This window comes from Ylistrum balloti, unplaced genomic scaffold (assembly GCF_031769215.1).
Source record: "Ylistrum balloti isolate Yb309-2 unplaced genomic scaffold, AGI_CSIRO_Ybal_v1 Utg371134, whole genome shotgun sequence".
Classification (NCBI taxonomy): Eukaryota; Metazoa; Mollusca; class Bivalvia; order Pectinida; family Pectinidae; genus Ylistrum; species Ylistrum balloti.
The window spans coordinates 200,851-222,472 of record NW_026782622.1 but is presented as its reverse complement, the minus strand read 5'-3'; the positions used below and the strand labels follow the sequence as shown (position 1 = coordinate 222,472).

General features: G+C 35.6%; 1 protein-coding gene across 1 annotated transcript; it reads right to left on the bottom strand.

Annotated features, from left to right (window-relative positions):
* Window positions 1–20: 20 nt before the first annotated feature.
* On the bottom strand, window positions 21–16,351 carry LOC132560996 (solute carrier family 40 member 1-like). The gene is made up of 8 exons (XM_060225708.1): window positions 16,266–16,351; window positions 7,475–7,539; window positions 6,946–7,105; window positions 6,310–6,555; window positions 5,148–5,351; window positions 4,203–4,568; window positions 2,781–3,242; window positions 21–1,105 (listed from the first exon to the last, which is right to left on the bottom strand). Exons 1-8 carry the CDS (start codon window positions 16,267–16,269, stop codon window positions 759–761), a joined length of 1,854 nt encoding a protein of 617 aa, XP_060081691.1. The 5' UTR covers window positions 16,270–16,351; the 3' UTR covers window positions 21–758.
* Window positions 16,352–21,622: the final 5,271 nt, after the last annotated feature.

The following is a 21,622-nucleotide window of genomic DNA, read 5'->3' as shown; positions in this document are numbered from 1 at the left end:
GCAAAGAAACTCCAACAAGTTAACAAAAAAATGTACATCTGAAACTCATTCAGCCGTGAATGTCATGTCACCAGAAAAGGTGAAACAACAAAGGGGCATGCTTGTGTGAAGATAAAATCTGTAGGCAATTTGAGATATACTTAAAAAATTATCCAACAATGTCTGGACATATATTTAGAAGGAATCTATCAAATGATTCAAGGAAAAATATAATTTTTAAGTTATAAATCTTAGAAGCTGAAATCTAGCAGTGCCAAATAAACTAATGATCTTACTAAAATTCATTCCTAGGTATTTCTCACAAACTCAGTGCTAACCGATGTAAAAGTATGGCAACTAATGCTTATACATAAACAATAAAATTCCTCGCACACAAATAGTTTTCATTGGTGAGTCAATAAAGCACACAAAAACTAAAACATTCTGAATAAGTGTTTAAAAAAACAAAAAAACTGCCAACTGTCCATTCAGTTTGCTCTCCCACATACATCATACTTCATCATACTCAGTTATTTTCCTCCTTTTCTCTACACATAATCAAAACACAACAAAATTTATTTTGAGACATATATCTGGCCCTATATACAGTAGTGATATGAAATCCTTACCCTTAGTGTAGCAATCTAGTGTGTTTAGTGAGCGATTTTCCTCTACAAAATATTAAAAATGCAACCAATTCGTACAAAATTATGACACACTGAAGTATTTAAAACAAAAACAACTGGTTAATTATACCGTGTAATCACTTATAACTGCTATCACGATCTACTGTGAATGTCTTCAGTGTCTCGTCTTGTCATGTCTGTTACTGGTTGTTCCTTCTTGGAGTCGACACAGGACGCAACTTTGTCAAAATGGAAGAGATGTCCGCGAGCTGATCTTGAATATTTAGCATAAAACACCCAACCAATACAAATAAAGGAAAATGAGATTAAGATCAGAATTCCGAAAACTTCCGGGTCAGGTGCAATGATGACCATTAAAAACTTCAACATATCTGAACATTGATTCAGTGAACTTTGAACTCCGTTGACAATTCCACGCTCACGTTCGCTGACAGCTTCAAGGAAAAGCTGTGTAATGGTAAGGTCTGCTATCCAAAGTCCTGAATAAAATAAAAAGTATTTCAAGATTTTCAAATTCTCATAATGTAAAGGCCATATAAGACAAGCCCAGTTTTAGCAAAATTGTCATCAAATGTTATTATTGTTTTGTGATAAGCCCACCTCCTTACTTTTAGACGGAAGAATCATCTTGTCCCCCCTGCCCAAGTGTCCTGTAATAAACCTACCTCCTTACTTTTATACAGTGGTAATACCTTACCCCCTGGACTTATTCTACAGTTATAAGCCTACCTCCTTACTTAAGACAGAGGTAATGCCTTACCCCCTGGACTTATTCTACAGTTATAAGCCTACCTCCTTACTTCAGACAGAGGTAATGCCTTACCCCCTGGACTTATTCTACAGTTATAAGCCTACCTCCTTACTTCAGACAGAGGTAATGCCTTACCCCCTGGACTTATTGTACAGTTATAAGCCTACCTCCTTACTTTAGACAGAGGTAATGCCTTACCCTCTGGACTTATTCTACAGTTATAAGCCTACCTCCTTACTTTAGACAGAGGGAATGCCTTACCCTCTGGACTTATTCTACAGTTATAAGCCTACCTCCTTACTTAAGACAGAGGTAATGCCTTACCCCCTGGACTTATTCTACAGTTATAAGCCTACCTCCTTACTTCAGACAGAAGTAATGCCTTACCCCCTGGACTTATTCTACAGTTATAAGCCTACCTCCTTACTTCAGACAGAGGGAATGCCTTACCCCCTGGACTTATTCTGCAGTTATAAGCCTACCTCCTTACTTTAGACAGAGGGAATGCCTTACCCCCTGGACTTATTCTACAGTTATAAGCCTACCTCCTTACTTCAGACAGAGGTAATGCCTTACCCCCTGGACTTATTCTACAGTTATAAGCCTACCTCCTTACTTCAGACAGAGGTAATGCCTTACCCCCTGGACTTATTGTACAGTTATAAGCCTACCTCCTTACTTTAGACAGAGGTAATGCCTTACCCCCTGGACTTATTGTACTGTTATAAGCCTACCACCTTACTTTAGACAGAGGGAATGCCTTACCCCCTGGACTTATTGTACAGTTATAAGCCTACCTCCTTACTTCAGACAGAGGTAATGCCTTACCCCCTGGACTTATTCTACAGTTATAAGCCTACCTCCTTACTTCAGACAGAGGTAATGCCTTACCCCCTGGACTTATTGTACAGTTATAAGCCTACCTCCTTACTTCAGACAGAGGTAATGCCTTACCCCCTGGACTTAATGTACAGTTATAAGCCTACCTCCTTACTTTAGACAGAGGAAATGCCTTACCCCCTGGACTTATTGTACAGTTATAAGCCTACCTTCTTACTTCAGACAGAGGAAATGCCTTACCCCCTGGACTTATACTACAGTTATAAGCCTACCTCCTTACTTCAGACAGAGGTAATGCCTTACCTCATGTGTTAATTGTACAATCTTAATTAGAATAAAACACAGCAATTTTTTCTCTTTACTTATTAACAAAGATAATTTGGTGAACAATCAACTGCCCTTGAATAAATTGATGTTGATTTTGTTAAGATAAAACTCAGAAGACTATAAACACGATCATTACTTAAAAATTTTAAAAATATCTTAAAATACTTATAAGTTTTCCCAGTATTAAACCTGTGATCTGATCTATATCATAAAGAACTTTTTGATAATCTACTCACCAAACCTGGCACCAATAATTCCTCCCATTAGCAGTGAAATAGAGATGTAAGAATCTGGCCCTGAATTTGTCTCATCTCCTGTTCCATTACATATAACACTGTGATTGGCTATCAAATCAGAGGTGTAATTGTAACCCAAACTTGTTTCATTGTTTAGAACATTTATTGTGAGATTTGTATCAATAATGCTGAAGTTTCCACATTTATCTTGGGTTGTTATCTCCCCTTTTGGAACTTTTGACTTGTAGAGAAGGTCGAATGGACTGCCAGGTGCCCAGATAGCAGCAACACACAATGTAAGGATTAGAATCTCTGTCAGAAATCCAAATAATCCGGTCCTTTCCAAGCCGATGCGTTTCCGGATATGAGGATAAGCAATGGTTCCGAGGATTCCTACAATAGCACCTGCTGCCATTAGAAGTCCCAATATAGACTCGGAGACACCCTGAGAAATAGCATAACCTGAAACAGGAAAAAGGATATATATAAAAACAGTCTCTTTATTAAACTATACTCAGAATTCTTATTACATCTGATCCCTATTTTTCTATAAAATACAAATTATTCTCAAATAGTCAGTTGGTTGATCGGTTATGGATTTTTCATCTCCATGACACTTCCTATCACTAGGCCTTGTCTACTATTTTCCATCTCCATGACACTTCCTATCACTAGGCCTTGTCTACTATTTTACATCTCCATGACACTTCCTATCACTAGGCCTTGTCTACTATTTTACATCTCCATGACACTTCCTATCACTAGGCCTTGTCTCACTAACAAATGTCAGTACCAGAATTTCTGGATGTCATGTTTCACAACATCTGATTGGCTTGTTACATGGTTAAATTAATTAATTTTGCAGCTAAATATCAGTTTATAACATCACATACAAATCTGACCCATTGTAAGCTTATTGTGAATTAGACATGATTTCTCACAACAAACAATAAAAGCATTCAAAAAAATAGCTTTAAGGCAAAAACATATCAAATTACTATATTTTTATTTTGAAAAAAGTCTGTTGGCACATAAGAAGTTCACCTTTGAAAAAAATGTGTCAACTATTAATGTCATATTATGTTTATTATCACAATTTCTCTTGACAAATGACGCATAATATCAAACGGTTTCCACTGTAATATAAATCACAATACCTGAACACTGACATCAAAGTTGAAAATATATAAAATCACAAACTGAATTAAAACTATGGAGCAAGCTGCCCCATTCTGAAACCATACCAGAACAATTCATTTATAATCAAATAATATTTTGTTTCAGAAGAGAATCACATATGTCTTATTTAAAGGAAAAATAGAACAGAGACAACCACATAGGGAAAACTGATATCTAGTTAAAAAAAGATCAATTTGGTAGAAATATTGAACAATTGAATTAAGATGTGGATGATCAACTTACCACTTGTTATGTTATCAAATCCTAATACAGTCATGTACAGCATCGACAGGCCAAGGCCAGCAAAAGCAACGTCATACTTCATGTAAGTACTCCAGCCACGATACAAAATTATAAAACTTTTGAAAACTTTTCCTAAACAATTACAACATTTCCCCTGACAACTTGGATCTTCATCTTCATCTTCTCCTGACATGCTTTTTATAGCATTTTCTGTTTTAAGGCTGGTTTCATCAAGGTCCAACGGATGCTTGTTTTGGTTATATACACTACTGGCCTCTTCAAGGTCTTCATTAACAGTGATTTGTTCTCCCTCTTTCATCAATGGAGAATCTTTATCTGCTGGCTCTTCCTCAATAGATTTACGACCTGCAAGATATTAAACTTGATAAATTGACAATGTCATATCTGATGTAATGGATCCTTTGGAAACATATTTAATCATACTGAATAAGTTATCACCCTTCATGGGTTAGGTTTGGAAATGTAACACATACCGGTAACATTTATGAAATATTTCGTAACATAAACTTTCTACACACTTTCCTCTTAATTATGAACAAAAAGGTAAACCTCCCATTTCATTTTAAGACACTTTAAAACTGAATTACATTCTCATTTCAGATATATATTGTATTGATTTTGCACTAATGACAAAAGCCCAGATTCTCAACCTTAGACCTTGGTTTCCATTATAAAAACTTGTACTTTTTCTGTGGCAGATCTAAGAATAAACTAATTTTTGTCTGTGACATCAGTAATTGAACTACCCTTTGTCTGTGACAGGTCAATAATAGAACTACCCTTTGTCTGTGACAGCTCAATAACAGAACTTTCCTTTGTCTGTGACAGGTCAATAATAGAACTGCCCTTCATCTGTGACACACAACGGGATATCTACCATTTAATAATGATAATTTAAGAGTTTACAGTGTAAATAACACTCACCTTTGTTTTTAACTGCTCTTAAAGCTGGCACTTCCTCATAGACTTTTAAAACAAAGACATATTCAATCACAACTGACACCAGATTCCATGCGGCTATAAAGAGAGCACCATAGCCAATCACTGTGAAGGCAATGATCTGTCCGGTGACAACAGGCGCCAAGATCAAGGTCGTAAGGTCAATGGATCTCAAGAACGAGGTCATACCTACAACCAAAATTATTATCTTTTACAATCGCTCTGTTACAAGAGACACCATGATCAATGACATTATCTGGTAAACACCTTTCTGTAATGATATGACAGTGCCAATCAATGAGACACCGGGATCAATGACATTATCTGGTAAACACCTTTCTGTAATGATATGACAGTGCCAATCAATGAGACACCGGGATCAATGACATTATCTGGTAAACACCTTTCTGTAATGATATGACAGTGCCAATCAATGAGACACCGGGATCAATGACATTATCTGGTAAACACCTTTCTGTAATGATATGACAGTGCCAATCAATGAGACACCGGGATCAATGACATTATCTGGTAAACACCTTTCTGTACTGATATGACAGTGCCAATCAATGAGACACCGGGATCAATGACATTATCTGGTAAACACCTTTCTGTAATGATATGACAGTGCCAATCAATGAGACACCGGGATCAATGACATTATCTGGTAAACACCTTTCTGTAATGATATGACAGTGCCAATCAATGAAACGTTCAATGTACTACTGCATATAATCTGCAATAATCTCGGGAAGTCAACATGTAGCTTCTGATTCTTACAACAAGACAATAATGTAACATTTTCTGACATTACACTACTAAAACTGGAACAGATGTAGGCGGGCTTATAACAAAATCAATATGATATGTGTGTTAATCTTTTATGTAACTCAAAAGTTCATCATACTATTAATACGATCTTTACCAGGGTCTCAATGTCTTATGTATGAATAAAGTTCTATTTCAATAACAGTAGATCAAGGTAAAGTTTTCACGTTTCTTAAGCTGTTGTTATTTAAAGGCTAATACTTGTACAGAAGTTTTTAAATTTGGGTCTACATTTAATGGAAGGTTAATTTCCAAGTTTATAACTGTAAAAATATCATCTAAAGACAGTAAAAAATGTGTTGTGATTAGTTTTTCATACTTGCAAGCAAGTCTTTATCCCGCCCACAAATAACGACAATCCAATCCCGTTCCACTGCAATTTTGCGTCCTTCACTGGCCAGATTTCCTATTATTGAGAAGATGATGATGATGGCATAGGACAAGTCAGCCAAACCCTGCTGTGGCCAAATTTCCTTTATCTCATCTTGGTACTGGAACACGAAGTACACAAGAACAGAACACAAGCACACGCTCAAATTCTGTATCATCAATGTCCACTTCGCCGCTGAGGAAACAAAAATTAATGATTGGTAACGAGGTACTAAAGTAGTATCTGTTGCTATGGAAACAAACGTCTGGATGACAGCTTACACTTCACCATGTCGAAATTGTACATTGTTTTCAAGAGTAGAATCAACAGCAAAAATGTCCTGTGAAGCTGATGAAGTCTCACATCTAAAGGTAAAAGTAGTTGGATAATGAACTTGATGTAACCCAAGAGATAAACCTTTATCAACACTTTAATGAGCTACATCATGTTCCACTGAAAACTACTCTCACTTTCTCAGACGCAACAGGTAGAAAATTGCATTATTTTTTTTAATTCTTTATCCCTGTTTGAAGGAGAACATCATACTTTATCTGCAATGCCCACACACATGATAAATCATCTCACCAGAAAGTCTGGCCGTCCTGTCAACCCAGTCGCCGACAATGGCCCCTAGTAACAAGATAGCACCGCCATTAGCAAATCCATACACAGCAACCAGTCTCAAGGATATTGGCTCCAACTGAACGAGGAATATTCCCACTCCAAACGACCACATCCTGTCGCCCTGAAACCATAAAGATCAATTCATGTCACCCGTAACACATACTGTTTAACATGAAATGTCCACAGGTTCTTTCATTTGGGTTTTGTAAAAGTGAATTATTCAGACCCAGATGCTGCTTTTTCTTATCAAACTAAAACTCAAACTGATTTTTCAAAGACAACACAGTGAACATCCATCTACAAGCAAGTTATCTAGTTTGTAACTTTCTGTAGACTTTTTAAATTTGTTAATTGAATTTGTTTCTTAATTGAGTCTGTAAAACAAAATATGTTAAACACCAAAGAAATCTAAAAATTTACCATTATTTACTAGTAAAAGTATACGACTGAAGTCATTATATATATAGAGAAGTGAATTCTTGATACAAACCCAGGCAGACAGGAAGTGGCTGATGTAAACAAACCATCGGGTTCTAGCCTCTAACTTCTCCTTGGCTGGAAAAAAAACAAAACAAAATATAGAAAAATAAAAATAAATACAATGTATTGTAATCTTTAAAATTACTGACCTCTTTTGTTGAAAAAAAAAAATATCACAGGATAATCAAGGATTTTGAGAGATGTCACAGGAGAGATAAAAACGGAAAATTCAGAGCAACATTACAAATAGACTGAATCATACAAGTTCTTTAACACCAACTCTGAATTTTGTTCTTAAATCCTGAGAACAAAAGCAAGTCTTTTATATGTATGTTTTTTTCAGCTTTAGTAGTTGTCCAGTATGCCAAAATTATATGTTGGTGTAATATTTCAATTTAAAGAGAAACATTAGCAAACTCTAATTTTTAGTAAACAACCATTACTTGTCTTAGTTTCAACAGCCCAGTCTGGTCACGAACATTGATTTTGTCCGAAAACTGACATCTGAAGAGAAACTAAATCCTGATTATATTTCTACGTAATTATATTTCAATAAAACAAGAGGCCCACGGGCCTTAACAGTCCTCTGACTACAAAAACTTTCAGCAGGGAGAAGGTCAGATGACCTAGTTTGATGCCTATTAGAATGTTTCATTCTCACCTTTCTCTTCTTTGAGCCATGTGTTATAATCCTGTTTAAACCCTGTTGTGGAGGTAAAGCCGTTTTCCCCGTCACTGCTAATGTCACTTTTCAATAAACTAGTTTCTTCCTCTCTCTGACTTTTAGAAGGCATTATCAATTAAGTCCGATGCTAGTACTTAAAATCTCTTTACATTACAAATTGTTTGGTCTCTCTAGTCATCAGGACGGACCTGTATCTCAGAAATGTTTATAAAAGGCCAACCCAACAAATATTTGGTTCAAAGTTGTGCTCAGCATATAATCTATAATTTTTTCACAGGAAAGTTCTCAAAAGTTCAGTACCCTAAATTGGAGATTCCTAAAAAAAATCAAAATGCTCTTTTTACCTGGAATTTCATTATATGCAGAAGCAACCATGCACAAAACATCACATTGTTATCACTATACCTGACTGAAACCTTCAAATATAGATTATCAATAGAACAATATGTATTCAACCAAGCAGTCAACAAAGGCTGGTAATCATTGAGGCTGAATCTGGTTCCCTGACAAAAAATGGTGTGTGATGGACCAAGTCAAAGATGTTAGGAAGATGTAGAAACATCAGGACATCATCATTTATAGATCATCATCAACAATAACAATCAAACCCCCCTCCCCCCTCCTCTCCACCCAACCTCTGTAACTGTAACATTTCTATTTAACTCTGGGAACTTTTTAATTGAAAATTCCCTGTTTCGACATCACACAACTTAATTTTGAATTGGCCTTTTTTATACGGTTGTATGATAGACGTATGACTCAAGAACAAAATTTGATTTTATCAACACCACTTGTTCTGATACGTGTTCGTGCATATTCAAATTTTGTCCTAACTTCCCACTAAGTAAATTTCTAGTACGCTACTTTGTACATCTTCTGTACCTTTCCTAAGTGACATATCAATACTAACTCGGATTTGGATCTGCGAATTCTCTCTAATTGAAATATTTAAGCATTTCAACAGATGTTTATAAATCATTTATGACCATTAACTTATTGAATAATAGATTGGGACAAACTTTACAAAGCACCAATGCTTTCAAATCACAAAATTTTGTTTGATATTCGAAGAAACTGATAATCTGTTGACATTGACCTTATAATAGGTTAGAAAATAACTTGTAACCTAAAATAGACATGCTCAGTTAATCAAAATGAGAGCCACATCCTTACTTAAATCTTGTATCCAGATTTACAGCATATTACACATAAATGTCTTGGCAACAAAATTTAATCTTTAAGAGTTTCAAAACAGTTTTTTTCTTGGAATATAAATTAATGAAAGTGATAATTACAAGTAAACATCTGTTTTGATATAAATTCAATAAACATTTGTGACAATATCACAATTTATGATGGTCCTAGTAAGTGACCCAGAAACTGTTATGTGAAATACAGTTGATTTCAGTATATATACAGTTATCTCCAGAAATGAATATAATTATGTACTATCATCCTGGTACTTTGGTTGTGTAACGTCACGATTGGCTCACTTCATGCAGAGAATGTAAAGGCAACTAATAACTCATTCATGTTCATGAATGACTACCACGAAGTTCGTGTCTGGGCATCTTTACTTGGTCCAATATATATACTTTTGAAGAGACTTGCTCACTGGATACATGTACAAGAAAAACATCTTTTAAATATAAGGTAAAAAAATACTTTCCTTACTTCATTCAGGGTTAAAACTAACAATATTGTTTTTTATTATTATTATTTGTAACCTGTCATGAATTCAAATTTTTCAATCAGTAAAGTATGCTAACTGTTGTACGCTCAGTGTTAATAACTTAAGGAACAGATATTTAGTCTCTGAATTTAGAATGGCGTCTATCCTTGTGATAGGAAATCAGCTTGATTCCAGAACTTATAATCACTTAAAATCTGACAGGCTGTTCAATGTGGTTAATCAGTTACATGACCTGCAGACTGAGTGTTCTATATTCATCGGGCTGTTCAATGTGGTTAATCAGTTACATGATCTGCAGACTGAGTGTTCTTTATTCATCGGGCTGTTCAATGTGGTTAATCAGTTACATGATCTGCAGACTGAGTGTTCTATATTCATCGGGCTGTTCAATGTGGTTAATCAGTTACATGATCTGCAGACCGAGTGTTCTATATACATCGGGCTGTTCAATGTGATTAATCAGTTACATGATCTGCAGACCGAGTGTTCTATATACATCGGGCTGTCCGATGTGGTTAATCAGTTACATGATCTGCAGACCGAGTGTTCTATATTCATCGGGCTGTTCAATGTGGTTAATCAGTTACATGATCCGCAGACCGAGTGTTCTATATACATCGGGCTGTTCAATGTGGTTAATCAGTTACATGATCCGCAGACCGAGTGTTCTATATTCGCAATTAATCAGTTACATGATCTGCAGACAGAGCGTTCTATATTCATAGAAATGAATGCTTTCTCTATTGCAGTAATCTTTATTTTTTGTTTCTTTATCCTAAAAATTTTTGCATAAGAATAAATTATTGGCAGCTGGCATCTTAATTATGAATAACATAGAATTTTTTTTTGCTACAACAGAAAAAATATTATGGTAATGATTATGAACGAGAGATCCCAGATGGATCTTGGTGCCCACCAAGATGGCTACCTGTCGACTATTTGGTTTTTTTCGTTAGTCCCAAGATCAGACAGGCATTACTAGGGACCAAGGCGAATCTACATTGAAATTTCAGAAAGATCTATCCAGTACTTCTCACGAAATAGTGATAAAACACTTGCAAAGTCAAAATTAAAGATGGCCACCTGTCAGCCATTTTTTTTTCCTGATCAGATCCAAAATCAAATAAGGGACCAAAGGGAACCTACATATGAAACTTAAGAAAGATTTATCAGGTATTTTTCAAGAAGTAGTCATAACAAACTTCATTGAAAAAATCCAAGATGGCATCCTGTCAGCCATCTTGTTTTCCTGACCAGTCCCAAAATCAAATGGGCACAACTATAGACAAAGGCGAACCTACATATGAAATTTGAGAATAACCATCCTGTACTTCTCTAGAAATAGCGAATACAAAAAATACAGACAAAATTACCTTTGTGCAAGGAAGCACCATATCAACATTATAATTCATTGTAAGCAATATGTTTCTGCAGGAGTACTGTTTGTATCAATGAAACTTCATGAATATTGTGTCTCAAAAGACCCGGATGTGAGATAACTAACAGCAACCACTGGAAAACATGGCCTATAGTCTGTCACAATGTGTAAAGTCCGGTGCTGGGGCTAGAGGAAACATAGATCAGTCAAGAGTATGGTTACTGAAATCTCTTACCGAGATTCCTAGGAGAGCTGTATAAATGAAACAGATGTAATTACACTATAACTTATATTGAGCAGTTTCTAATTAAGGCATTTTTACAGTACCAAGTCAATGTGGTTTGGTAATGGAAACTTTGGGAGTACAAATGGAAGAAATAAAGTGGAGAAGCACCCTGCTGTAACTCTTTTTCTTTATTTCAACCACCAGTGTTTGTAGGTACAAGCTGTGAAGGATAATTTAAAAGTTTGAAAAAGTATGCTTATATCCTACCACCCCTAGAGCAGCAACCCTGTCGTCACTAGCAGGATACTCTACCACTTGAACCTAAGGCAAATTCCTACTAGCCAAGGCTAGAAGGGCGACCTGTATTCTCAACTTCTACACATATTAGACTTCTTATGCTTGAATCACCATTTCAAAAGGACTTTTTGCCTAGTGTTTTTGAGCTGTATATCTTTAAGTCATGAAAAGTTTTTGACTCGCAAACCAAATGTTAAAACCTGGCTTTCACTTGGGATGAGTATGTTTTCGTCGTAGTGGTAGAATGCAACATGAGACTTTTTTGGGTTGGATTAAAAACAGAGCAAGAGCTTTCTTCTTGAAGTCTTTCTGCTGATGTTGAACGAAAAGCTTCTTGTGCAAGACACAGTCCTTAATCATGAACTGTGGACTTCAAAATTGGAAAAATTCCACTACATTTAGGGGAAAATGTTAAACTATATGATTACATTTTTATTCTATTGATGACTTTGCTGATTAATGTGTATTATCCTCACTATACAGGTATATATTGTTCAGGCCATCATTTGTGATCTTTTTTCTCATTAAATTTTTTTTTTTTAATATCGTATAATACACCATTATCTTGTGTGTGTATTCTAATTTCAGAAAGACATACATTTAGCTGTAATGATAAAATACAGTGATTATGATACGATAAACGTCTTTTCTCCAGGTCCAGTACAATAATGACTACATGTACAACCATATTGGGCATGTTCGCTACCAACATAACAGACAACTACAATGTGCAGTGACCGAAGTGCTGAGCACCTCGACATAGCTGAACCTCAGAAGGTAGAACATCACTCAACCGCACAGCCACAAAAGCCAGATGAAGGACATAGGTGCACTGCGAACCTGTTTATGGACAAGTCTCTAGATTGTTACAATTATGTGCTACTGTTATGTTGGAATTTTAAAGCTGGAACCCAATATAATTTTGTAACTATTCTATGTAGGTCTAGCAATTGCTTTCCAATGAAAAGAAAGCGTGGGCTGAAGCAATGAGGAAACCTTCCATACATTGTTATAAGAACCTCTTACCTCGAACCCCACTGTACCTCCATATGTAAACCACAAACACTATATCAATGCAAACCTAATACACACTGTATATCTATACAAACCTCCCACACACTGTATATCTATACAAACCTCTCACACACTGTATATCTACACAAACCTCCCACACACCGTATATCTATATATACCTCTCACACACTGTATATCTACACAAACCTCCCACACACTGAGTGTCTATACAAACCTCTCACACACTGTATATCTATACAAACCTCTCACACACTGTATATCTATACATACCTCTCACACACTGTATATCTATACATACCTCTCACACACTGTATATCTATACAAACCTCTCACACACTGTATATCTACACAAACCTCTCACACACTGTATATCTATACAAACCTCCCACACACTGTATATCTATATATACCTCTCACACACTGTATATCTACACAAACCTCCCACACACTGTATATCTACACATACCTCCCACACACTGTATATCTATACAAACCTCTCACACACTGTATATCTACACACTGTACAAACCTCTCACACACTGTATATCTACACACAACCTCCTCACACACTGTATATCTATACAAACCTCTCACACACACAAACCTCTCACACACTGTATATCTACACACTGCAACCTCTCACACACTGTATATCTATACAAACCTCTCACACACTGTATATCTACACAAACCACACTCTCACACACTGTATATGTATATCTATACAAACCTCTCACACACTGTATATCTATACAAACCTCTCACACACTGTATATCTATACAAACCTCTCACACACTGTATATCTATACAAACCTCTCACACACTGTATATCTATACAAACCTCTCACACACTGTATATCTATACAAACCTCTCACACAATGTATATCTACACAAACCTCTCACACAATGTATATCTACACAAACCTCCCACACACTGTATATCTACACAAACCTCTCACACACTGTATATCTACACAAACCTCTCACACAATGTATATCTACACAAACCTCTCACACACTGATTGTCTATACAAACCTCTCACACACTGTATATCTATACATACCTCCCACACACTGTATATCTATACATACCTCCCACACACTGTATATCTACACAAACCTCCCACACACCGTATATCTATATATACCTCTCACACACTGAGTGTATATCTATACAAACCTCCCACACACTGTATATCTATACATACCTCTCACACACTGTATATCTATACATACCTCTCGCACACTGTATATCTATACATACCTCTCACACACTGTATATCTATACAAACCTCTCACACACTGTATATCTATACATACCTCTCACACACTGTATATCTATACAAACCTCCCACACACTGTATATCTATACATACCTCTCACACACTGTATATCTATACAAACCTCCCACACACTGTATATCTATACAAACCTCCCACACACTGTATATCTATACAAACCTCCCACACACTGTATATCTATACAAACCTCTCACACACTGTATATCTATACAAACCTCTCACACACTGTATATCTATACAAACCTCCCACACACTGTATATCTATACAAACCTCCCACACACTGTATATATACATACCTCTCGCACACTGTATATCTATACAAACCTCCCACACACTGTATATCTATACATACCTCTCACACACTGTATATCTATACAAACCTCCCACACACTGTATATCTATATATACCACTCACACAATGTATATCTATACAAACCTCTCACACACTGTATATCTACACAAACCTCTCACACACTGTATATCTATACAAACCTCCCACACACTGTATATCTACACAAACCTCCCACACACTGTATATCTACACAAACCTCTCACACAATGTATATCTATACATACCTCTCACACAATGTATATCTACACAAACCTCCCATACACTGTATATCTATACAAACCTCTCACACACTGTATATCTATACAAACCTCTCACACCCTGTATATCTACACAAACCTCCCACACACTGTATATCTATACAAACCTCTCACACACTGTATATCTATACAAACCTCCCACACACTGTATATCTATACAAACTCTCACACACGGTATATCTATACAAACCTCTCACATCTGATGGAAGTTTGTTACATAGTTATAATACAGGGAGATTTGGTTTTTGTTTTTTAAACTTCAGAAACTTGAATGATAAATGATGTGTCATTTTCAAAATGTTGATCAGTTCCATGACAAGTATTAAGGAGTATTGGCAGTCCCTCAAGTAAAGTATGAATATATACTCGAAATACATTCATCTTTTAATCTGCCCCAAAATAGTAGTTCTTCTCAGGGCAATAGCTAATTAGCATATACTTCAATGCTATGGCCGGCATGCCTGTCCATCATGCTATATTGTACAGTTCACATTATAATCCAAACAAGTGTTACAAACTCACCTAAGTTCATCAGGACAACCTGATATGGCCATATCATGACCTGATTATACTGTAAAAACTGCTAGAAATGCCTGTGATGTTTCTGTACTTTTTTATCAGTAATCCGAAAGTTTCAAATTCATGTTTTTGGATCTAATATCATCAAAATAATCAAATGATGTTCAAATATAACATAGAACATCATATTATTGCCAACAGATGTGATAACTATACAAAATCATTTATCTTTCAACCCGTTGACCCTTTATGTATCGTCTTGACATCAGTTCTAGACCGTTACATATTTTGGAAAGGTCATTTTGTAATGACATATAACATGCACTTATCACTTGTTTGACCCGGTTAATTTTGGTTGCTATTACATTTCACGCTTCCATTAAGAACAAAAGATTGTGATTTAAACCATTCATCTTCAAACATTTTGAGTAAATGTTTTATGGCAATTTTGTGTATTTTTTCTTAATACACATTTTTGCACGTTTAACATACTCCCAGATATGAAATAACCAATCCATCCATTCTTGGATGCAAGTGTTCTGTTGTCGTCTGTCAAGTGAATGAACATTTTATGTCTGGATCTGTGGGGTTGTTTTTTTTTTTTTTTTTTAGAAAAATACTTGTTTTACCAATCAGTTTTTTTAAAATAAATCGTATAGTATGAACACATTTGAATTCATTTATGTATTTGTTGTGTAGCAATTTGTCGACAAAGCGTAGCAACCGAGAAAGGTTTCTTTTGGGTCCGAAACTAATGCGTCAAGGATGCATTGTCACCTTCAATTTTGAAGGCCATGGCATGATCAGATATAATTTGACAATAGTTTTTTTTACAAAGCTATCGAGGGGTATTGCATCGTTTGTAAAGCATACATTTGAAATCGGTGTTTCCAAATCACACTCTGTTGGCAGTTTACAATATATGCCGATTAACCTATTTCATTTGTTCGTTTGCACGAAACGGCCCCTATAATGCACTGGTATATATCTGCCGATTGTGCATGTATGTAACTTCACTAACTGGCACTGTAATGCAGATGTCATGGCCTACTCACCCATCCTAATTATGAAGTTATGTGGATGATATTTGAATGCATCATAGGAGAGCGACCTGGTGGGCAGAATCTGGAATGTTACCAAAAAAAACCACCCGTCAAATATTGTTCCATTTGTCTAGCGTGGTTTACAATCGGTGTCAAACAAATGCTTTAAATCATTATCGCTCAAACGCTCTATGTAAAATTTCCCGCGGGATTTCAAACACACAAAAACAAGAGATTGAGTTTAGAATAAGGTTTTAAAGATTTAGGAAGAACATATTTCAATATAAAATGAATTCCAACGTGATAAGAAGACCTCTTCCTCTTCCAAGTGTGCTATAGAGCTGAACATCAGCCGGGTTGTTAGGGAACGGATGCATACATAATGCTGCTGTTCGGCCTCCTAGCATTTTGTAACATGATTGAGCATAATCTGTATTTTCCCCTGTAAAACTTTTCTAAAATTATATTCAAGTTTCATCAGTCATATTCAGCTGAAATGATCCTGAGATGGTCTGAAAACACTTTGTTATTTTTCGGGTTGATCCCGAAAATCCAGTAGGCCTATATCTATGGTCGCCATTTTGATTTCATTTTAAACCAATTGTGTAAATTTTCAGTTTCGCACAAACTTTGACAAGGCAATCTGTAACATGATATAAGTTATTCGCTTTCTTTTCTTTTCATCATCCAGTTAAACTTTTTAAAATGCCGCCGCGCCGGTGAGATACAGCTCAAATTTGCCTGAAATGATCCCTAGACGGTCCTGACTAGCGTTGTGATATTTTGGGTTAGTTGCAAACGAATTGACCATATCATGTGACCTGCTCACATGATTAACATGATAGAATCAATTAATATTTCGTTAACTTTGATAAGTATTTAAAACTTTCATTTTTTATAAATTTTGGATTTAATAACGTTATAATGTTCAAATAAAACGCAGAACAGCATCTCAATGTCAATGGTTGTGATAACTATACAATAGAAATGATTATAAGGTCATTTTACCTGATGACCCTTTGATGCACACTGTGACCCTTGATATTTAACACCTTGACCAGATATTATTTACCGAGAGGTTGGCGAGACTGACAACACCTATTTTAAACGTTATCTCCTGTTTTAGTGGTACATTGATAGGAAAACTGAGATTTTGCAATAAACACACAAGCGAATAACACATAATTTACAGTTTGATACAGTAGAGCCAAACAAGGAATTACACTGCATCATACAGCTGTTTCGTCCTTCTAGGGCTCGTCAGTGATGCTACATCATACAGCTGTTTCGTCCTTCTAGGGCTCGTCAGGGATGCTGTATCATACAGCTGTATCGTCCTTCTAGGACTCGTCAGTGATGCTACATCATACAGCTGTTTCGTCCTTCTAGGACTCGTCAGTGATGCTACATCATACAGCTGTTTCGTCCTTCTAGGGCTCGTCAGGGATGCTGTATCATACAGCTGTATCGTCCTTCTAGGACTCGTCAGTGATGCTACATCATACAGCTGTTTCGTCCTTCTAGGACTCGTCAGTGATGCTACATCATACAGCTGTTTCGTCCTTTTAGGGCTCGTCAGGGATGCTGCATCATACAGCTGTTTCGTCCTTCTAGGGCTCGTCAGTGAGTAAGGGCTTGACATTTTGAAGACTAGGAGGCGAATAGTGAAAATCCAAAGTTATCGAAAGAAAAGTCAAAATCTAGACGGGGGGAGGTGCAGCAGCCCCCATCATTAGATAAATTTCATATATTAGACAATCTTAGATTAGCGACAAATATATGAGAAACTAAAATCCCCGGTTGGTAAAGCTAGAACTGTTTTATCTTTTTAACAACTGTTTCTAATACAGTATTCATGTCCTATGGTCACATGACCGCTGTTTCCGTAAGTGACTTGAAGAAACACTGGGAAGGCCCGACAAAGAGAATTCTATTTTATTTCTTGGTCTTCGAAAAAAATGGATAAAATTATAAAGACAAGCACAACAACCCCTCATTCTAAATAATGAAAAATACACCATTATTCTCTATCAAAGCAAAACGTCTTACGAAAAGTTAATGAATACCATATTTCAAGTTTAAATCGATACCTACACTGTGCAGTTTAAAACTGTCATAGCCAGAGATAACATGTTCGATCAAATATATATATATGTCTAATATACGTCAAATCTATTTCGCGTGCATGTCTCTTTTGTACAAATACTTAATTTATCTGTAACATTAGGCATGTCACCTGATCGTTGTCAAACATGTGGGTCTTTTGTGAGTCCGGTGATAACAGTTCCTAAAATATTGTGACTTATACAGTTAAATATAAAAGTATGAAAACATATATTGTGTTGTTTGATATAAACCAAAATAAGGTCTCAGAACAATTTTAACTAGACACGTCGGAGCCTCTAATCATTTTATTTGGTTAAACCCTATCAAGAGTTTTGGACAATGAATGATATCTAGCGTTGATTGGAATATTTTGGTATCGGGATAAAAGTTTTAATGTTCAGTAATCAGTTTGATATCGTAACATATCGCATTCAAACCAGAGAAATCGTGCCAACACATCGAGTTTAAGACTAGTTGTTAAAAATGTTTTGTTAATATTTCGGTCACAGGGCAAAGAAAACAACCACAGGTCCTCGTCCTTGTATTTATTTATTTATGAACCGGCAGATGGAAGAAAACCCTAGAAAAAAACGGCCTTATAAGAATACCTATTGGGGGGGGGGGGGGGGGTTGTGATGGGGTTTAGGGTGAGGGGAGTGGGGATGTTAAGTGTGGGTGCATGCCTTCATTTTGCGTTAAGATAACCAAACACTGGATAGCAGCAACAAGGAAGTGAAAAGAATACCGTTATAGGACCAAGACAATCAATTTAACAAGAACGATTTAGAAGATTTTTTTGATAATTCAGAAGTTACATGGATTTTCTGCTTGAATAGAACTCCATAACGGGTACCATTCATTCTTTTGTCTGGAACGAAACGCAAGTCCAGAAGGCCTAATATTTACTCACATTTTGAAGTTATAAACCTTTAGTGTATGTACGTATATATATATACGGGCAATTAATGCGCGTTAATGTTTGGCTGTTTACAATTAGGGACTTAATCTGAGTAGATCCAATTTTCAAAGAAAAAAAAAAACAAGCAAACAAATAAAATAAGACGGTATTTCTTTTTAAAGTTACCGGAAAAGTTAACGCACACACAGCAACAAGGTTTTATCCAGTCACTCTGACACACTTACGTGTGTAACAAGAGGTCACATACATATAATTTACATGATACGTGGCGTATGACAGGTACAATTACAACAATTTCTGTAAATGATAGTAATAATTGCTAACTATCGCATTCATGCATTAACAATTTTGGTACTTAAATTTGAACACTTAAATCAACAATTTATCAAGTTTTTCTATAAATCTACAAATTCTTGTAAATATTTTAACATTGAATATGTTAAACGATCCTTGCATTTTGATATGACTTGGGTAAGTAATATTTTGGTATATTTTTTTCTCTTAGACGTTTTACTAATTCGTTTTCGCATTTAAATAAATAGTGATATTCGTCTCCGATGTCGGAGTTACATAATGTGCAGAATCTTTCTTGACGAGGGATACCTGTCCATCTTCCTGTTTCTACAGGTAAACGCATATTTGAAGAACGAAATTTACACTTAATTTTCCTATCAATGGTATTAAGCTTGGTTAAGTATTTTTCTTGTTCAAACTTTGTCATAGTGAATTACTAAAAACACTACGGAACAAAGACAAAAAATCTTATTAATCGCAAAAGGGCTTAGATCAAGCTAAATTTAATTTTTAAAAAAAAAGACACTGGAACGACACTGTCAACTTGTACGTCTGAAAACTGGAATTGCTGTTTGTTTTTAATCAAATCTTATTTGTGAATGGTTCTACAGAATAACAGAAACTTTGTATGACGGTATTAGATATATATATATTTAATTCCGTGACTGTATTTCTCAATCTTACATTATAAATATAAACTTTATTTGTTTTACAACAATTGCGAAACAAGTTATTTAAACTTATACTAATCACTCTTGTTGGCCCGGATGTAATATATATATATATATATATATATATATATACCTTTTCACGTCCGTTCCGGGAATTCCGGCGAGTGCGTTAACACTGCGCCACCCGACCACACATTCATCTCTCCTTTTTCTATCCTATAGAACCCATAATGTTTGGGGTCTAAATATTACACAAAAGACAAACAAGTGAATAACAAGTTCTATATATATATTCAAAATCAGATGGAGTTTATACATTAGGTGACACGATAATACCTGACTCAATCTGTTATTAGAACATTTTTTTCGTCTTATTAGGATTTCATGCCATTAGCGTAACAATTATCACGAAATACAAAGAGGAAATTAAAATCTTGAATTTTATTCTTGCTGCAGGTTACAATGATAAAACTTCATGACAAATATATGTATGTCCCAAAAATGATATTTTCTAATCACAGGTGTCCATGCATTATATGTATTGTGCCCAGCCTCTAAAAATGTTCTTTAGAAAATGCTGGGAATGTAAGTAAACAACATAGTAAACAAACAAAGCAATAGTATTCCTTTATTGATCTCAAGAAAATATCGGTTCAAAATTAATTGTCTGCGATCATAAATTACAGTGGTATCAGGATTCTTTATTATAACGAATTGAAATCAAAACTATTACTTTAAATCACATGTTCATACACGTGTTTGTACACGAGCCATGAGATGACCGAACACCACAGGAAGTGTTTTTAGTTACCCATCATTGAAAAGATGTTGACAAAACATTGTTGTTTGTTGTCATAAAAAATATAGTATATCAGTTGCATTAAGGAAGATCAGAACATATCATTTACATTCGAAATACACGATGTCATGAACCGTCATGAATCAAGTTATCCAAAGGTTTTGTTGTGATTGTGAAACAAAGTATTTCAGGGACTGGCTGGCTAAATCCCTTATGGATCCTATTGATAAAGGAATCTGACCCTTTCGGTTCAGATGATAATATAGAATACCCATTTACCTTGTCTTATGTGAAATATTTAAGTAAACAAACAACAGGGCCGAGGTAGACTAACAAAAACTTCCTTGAGAATATCGGCTTCTAGTCATTTAATTTGCTTTATGTTTGATTGGTCCAAACAGCCAGGTGAGGTACGTGTATCTATGTAATTGTCTTTTTTTCCCCTTTAAATTGAATGATAGATTCATGTACCAATTATGTAATACATTTCATGTCTTCGGTTGTAAGACTCATCTGGCCATTTAAATAACGCAATCGACTGATATACGTATAACAGGCGACACGGAAGACGCTCTCCACT